The 5,232-nt window shown below is 44.5% G+C and overlaps 1 protein-coding gene across 1 annotated transcript; it reads right to left on the reverse strand.

The window, feature by feature from the left end:
- Positions 1–564: 564 nt before the first annotated feature.
- LOC109827210 lies at positions 565–4,514 on the reverse strand. The gene is made up of 4 exons (XM_020394175.1): positions 4,272–4,514; positions 976–1,096; positions 826–885; positions 565–760 (listed from the first exon to the last, which is right to left on the reverse strand). The coding sequence occupies exons 1-4, from the start codon at positions 4,512–4,514 to the stop codon at positions 582–584; spliced, it is 603 nt and encodes a 200-aa protein (XP_020249764.1). The 3' UTR covers positions 565–581.
- Between the last annotated feature and the right edge of the window lie 718 nt (positions 4,515–5,232).

Consider the following 5,232-nt stretch of genomic DNA (forward strand, 5'->3'; position numbering starts at 1 on the left):
GTTGAAAATTCCACTTCGATAAACGAAGAACCCATTTTCAGTTTAGATAACTCATCCTATAAAAGGCAAGTTTATCTAAATTTTCCAGATTCTCGGAGTGGACACCCCACTTCTAGTTTCTTCTTCGCTGGAAATAGAATATAAAATTCTTCCTTTCCAGAATCAGGGAATAGAATATAAAATTCTTCCTTCCTTGTTTTCGGGTTCGCCTTCACCCTAAAAGAAGACCGGGAAATAGAATATAAAATTCTTCCTTTCCCGCACCAACCTTTTCTAAGAATCTATCAATCTAGGATTCATCCTAGGAAGTTTATCCCGAATCCTAAGCAGGGATAAGTCTGCGCCTAACACGCGCTGCCGGTTTAGTCTTTTTCCGCACAAAAAGACACCAGAGTCTGATTCTGGGGTATTTTATCCTGAAACCTAAGCAAGGATAAGTCTGCGCTTAACCTGCGCTGCCGGTTAGTTCTTAACCGTTAAAAAGAACACCCGTCCACATATTCAACATTGTGGCAGGTCGTCATTAATAACAAAAGGCATCACATTATAGCTGCATTAGTCAAAATTGGCTAGTCCTATAATTAATTTGGGAGGAGGCATATACCTTCGAAAGAATCATCCTCAAGATTCTTATCGAACGTAGGCTCGGAAAATATATCTCCGGGTAACTGGCCATCAAATTGAGGAGAGCTATACATGAAGTGGAGTGTAGGAGTCTCCGCGATCAAGCCTTCCTCGTCAAAATCATCAATAGAGAAATCTGACGTAAAAGAATATAAGTACCAAAGAAGAATAAAGAGACTACAACCAACAAAAATGAGTTACCCCTTATGGATGCGTTAGCCTCTTTATTCCCAAAATCCACGTATGCCTCCTGCAAGTTATCTGAAGAAGCAAGATGTACAGAGATGATTAGAGGATGCACAAATTCTTTTGTATACCATCTAAAAGATACATTGTCAATAGTAGATGTACCTGGATCTGCGGAATCAGGTCCTACATTGCTATCCTCCCTAATGTCGGCAACCCCTGTAGGCCTTTTTAACTGGGGCAGCGGGTCAGGCTCACCAGGAGACACAGGAACGGAATCGGGACTCTACCTGGTAAGGTGAGTCAGGCTCACCAGAAGATACAAACTCATGAGGAGCAGGATCAAAACTCATCTCCCCTTCCTCGCGCTCTCCTGCATGGAATGGGAAAGCATGAGCCTAAAAATCTAAACGATCAAGAGAATGATCTACAAAGTAGATGTTACCTCTGTCGCCTGCAGGATCATCACCAGCCAAGTCCATATCAGATGCTCGGGAAGCTACGCGCTGCTTGCGGGCTAATCTCTTCCGCCTAGCAGCAGGGATAATAATCGAAGGTCTCGCCTGGGGAGGGGGACGGAACTCTTCATCCTGGTCAACTGTGGTCCTTAAAACATCAAACCGTAGTCAGTTTCAATATCCCTAGGAAGAGAGGAAGAAAAAAAAGAAAAAGAAAAAAAAAAGAAAAAACCCCTTTTATAGCCTTGAACCAGATCTGGCTGAACCAGACCAGACCAGGGCTGAACCAGACCAAGCCAGATTGAGCCAGGTTGAGCCAGATTAAGCCAGAATGAGCCAGATTGAGCCAGAATGAGCCAAATTGAGCCAGATTGAACCTGGCTGGACCAGACCAGACCAGAATGAGCCAGTCTGAGCCAAATTGAACCAGTTTGAACCAAATTTGAACCAGAATTCAAATTGGAGCTGAATTAAGCATTGAAGCGACTTTTGATCAACCTACGGTTCAGTCCTTCACCTATTTAACCCCTCTACCATATATTTGGAAGGGTCAGAGAGATTTTTGAACCCAAATACTGCCTTTTTGGCACATTTTTTGGGCCGGTTCAGATTATTCGAACCTAAAGAATACTCCAATAAGGTATACAAGTATAAACTATTCCCTCCTCTTTGTTGAGAAGTTTCTGGAGAATATTTTTCTAAAAAATATTCTTAAGGATAACTTAACATAACTCCCAGGAGTGTATGAGTATAAACTAGACCTCCCCGCTCCAACTCCTTAAGAGCTTAAACTGTGTAGACTCCAAAATACTTACGAGTATAAACTGTGTTAAACGCCGGACAACGCGTCACAATGAGGATTCGAAGCCGTCAACCGATGGTTAATTCCATGTTGAAGCAACTAACTCGAGCTAAAAAGCCATGAAATCAAGAATCGACTTCAAATTCAAAATTCCGACAACGGTCAGACAATAAATGCAGCACCGGAACCCTCTCAAGCATTCGACAAAGCACCGAATAGCCTGGAGGATTGAAGGAATCGAGAACAGAAGCCATTCCAAGATCCCGTTACACCGATTGAAGGTTGGGACAGTCATATCCAAAGTATTCCAGACTCTTCTATAAAAGAACGAGGCTGGAAAACTTTGGAGGGGGTATCTGTAGGCATATAAAATTGCTTATAGGTCCCTTAACACGGCTCAACACGAACTAATGAACCATCGGGCGACGTATCTAAGCACGAACGTCAGTCCACAACACCGAAGCCAAGTGACACGCAACGAAGCGGATTAACAAGGCTACGAAGTTGACGAACCGCACGTGAACAACGGAATGAATCCACTCGCGTGCGGAATCAAACCAACGGTCCAGGGAGTCAACGAGTCATCCAACCATATAACGGATTCGAACTCAGACACCAAAGCCGATTTACTGCCTAATCGGGATCCAGACTTCCAAATCAGGAATCAAGTCAACGAATCGATTTCAGACCAATCAGGGTGGCTCGGCATGAGCCGAGCCACCCTGAGGTGGCCGCCCAGATCTGTGCCAAATGCACAGATCTGGTTGCCTATAAATAGGCGGGGTCATCCAAAATTTTAGAGGACTTTGGGAAGAACTTTTGGAGAGCCGAAACTCTGCCGGATTGAGACCTCATCTTGGAGTTTTTGAAGGCTTGAAGACTTGGACGTCCAGATCTGATTCTTGGCGAGCACCCGCAAGACAAAAGGCAGGAGTTCGAGGGGATCGAGATCTCAGATCTACGTTGTTACACTCCGGATCAAAGCTTGGTCTTTGATCCCGAGATTCGAGCGATTGTTTCCTTGGTGAAATAATCCCTCCGGCTATTATTTCCTTGGTGAAATAATACCCGTTATACTGCGTAGATCTGCTCGGATCTAGATCGCGCGGTGGTCCACGGCAAACAACCCCGGCGCAGGCAAACAACCCACCAAAGCGAGTGACCGAATAACAGGAGCTCGCGATTTGTTCGACGAAAGAGAAAAAGTTGTAATTTTTAATTTTCTTTATTTTTGATTTTCATTGTAACCGGATCTAAAAAAGACCGGATCTTTTGTAACCGAAAAAACTGTTATTCAAGATAGCAATGGAATCAATGAAGAAAGCAACGATTTTTCCAGCGAACAATCTGGCGACCACAGTGGGAGCCACCGATCTCGCTGCCGAGATCGGAGCGTCGCAGCCGCGGATCTCGATCCCGGTCGTGGAGGAGGTCGAGTATGAGTTCGACCAGCAGAAGTACGAGGAGTACATGTCCTCATCTGGATTAACCTCCCCCCGTAAGTCCAAGAAATTCCAGAAGTTCTCCTCCAGGAGAAAAGTCCGTTGGGGCGAAGAAGTTGAAGCCACCAACGACGACCTCACCCCATTCGACGCCGAAGTTGCGTCAGGTGAAGTCCTACCGGCCTCGAAGCAGGTCAAATCCGCCGTCGAAGGCGTGGTGATTCTCTCTAAGAGAGCTCGCCAGAGGCAGCGCCAACGCCTCGCGAAGCAGTTCGCCAAGGCCATGGAGTCTGTTGACGGGGTCCGTTACCATGCGGATCTGAAGAACAAACGAGGCAAACAGCCTCAACATCAAGTGAAGAGTGGTTCCTCCAAGCCATCAACGATGGAGTGGGTCCGGGTCAAACGGAACCGTACGACGCTGGAGGAGCGTATCCGCAAACGCCGCGCATTATCGGCACAAGTACGGGCCAAAGCCGAAGAAGCCCGTCGGAAGCTACAGAAGGAGGTGATCAAGAAGCCGCCATCAACTCGTAGGGTAACGGGTGCATCGCCGATCGCCTCCGTTTGAGAAGTCTGAAGTTTAGTGGGGCGCTTGATGGTTAACTTTAACCTTTTCGTGGGCCGGGTCTCTTGGAGATCCACAGGTCTATCTTGTATGGATATGGCAGGTGGCTCAACTTGCGATCCCGCTTGAGCTATGGTCCGAGATCGGGCACGGGTAACGAGGCCACCTCCCTCTTCCTCCTCGGAATCTACATTTGAAAGTTCAACAATCATCCTATTGTAAGTAGGCAAAATTCTCCATTTTTTACGAGCTTTAAGTCGACGAGCTCGATCAGCAATCGACAAGTCCCATAGTTCTTTACAAAAAGATTCAGACAAACCTGCCGCGTTTTCCTCAAAACCACTGTTGACTTCTGTAGCAACACCAGCAGCGAATTCACCTTCTTCGGAAGTTTCCTCTTCAGAAGCAAATGACTCTTCTTCTATTTCCCTCATTTTCTGCTTACCTTTGCCTGAGGGACCAGCGAGCTTCTTCTCGCGTCTCCTTCGTTCCAATACATCGTCTCGAACTATCCTCGCGGCGATGCAGCTTCTGTCTTCAGATCCTCAATCGACCGCAGGGGGACGGGGTCGTTAGCGGCCATGATCCATTTGCAGCATAGATATGTAAGTTGATTTTCATTGTAACCGGATCTAAAAAAGACCGGATCTTTTGTAACCGAAAAACTGTTATTCAAGATTGCAATGGAATCAGTAAAGAAAGCAACGATTTTTCCAGCGAACACAATCAGTATTCGTAAAATGAGTACAAGGTAAACATTTTACATTGGTTTTTATTCTTTTAACAGCTTTAGTATGCTAATCTGTCCAAGGTTTAGCATTCTTTTTTAATCTACTATATAAAATAGTAGTGTCATGGGTTAGATTTTTATGATAATCTACAATATAATTTAAAGATCCCAAAAATCTTTGTAATGGTTTAGTATCAGTAATAATAGCAGGGAATTTAGAAGCAAATTCAATGCTTCTATCTATTAGAACTATAGTTCCTTTATGAATATTATGACCCAAAAATCCAAGTTGGGTTTGAAATAATTTTATTTTAGGCGCAGATACTGCTAAACCATTTTGTATCGCTAAGTTTTTAAAAATTTCTAAATGTTTAACATGTTGGTCAAAATTTTGAGAAAAGATTAAAATATCATCTACATAT

Source organism: Asparagus officinalis, unplaced genomic scaffold (genome assembly GCF_001876935.1).
Source record: "Asparagus officinalis unplaced genomic scaffold, Aspof.V1 AsparagusV1_Un91, whole genome shotgun sequence".
Classification (NCBI taxonomy): domain Eukaryota; kingdom Viridiplantae; phylum Streptophyta; class Magnoliopsida; order Asparagales; family Asparagaceae; genus Asparagus; species Asparagus officinalis.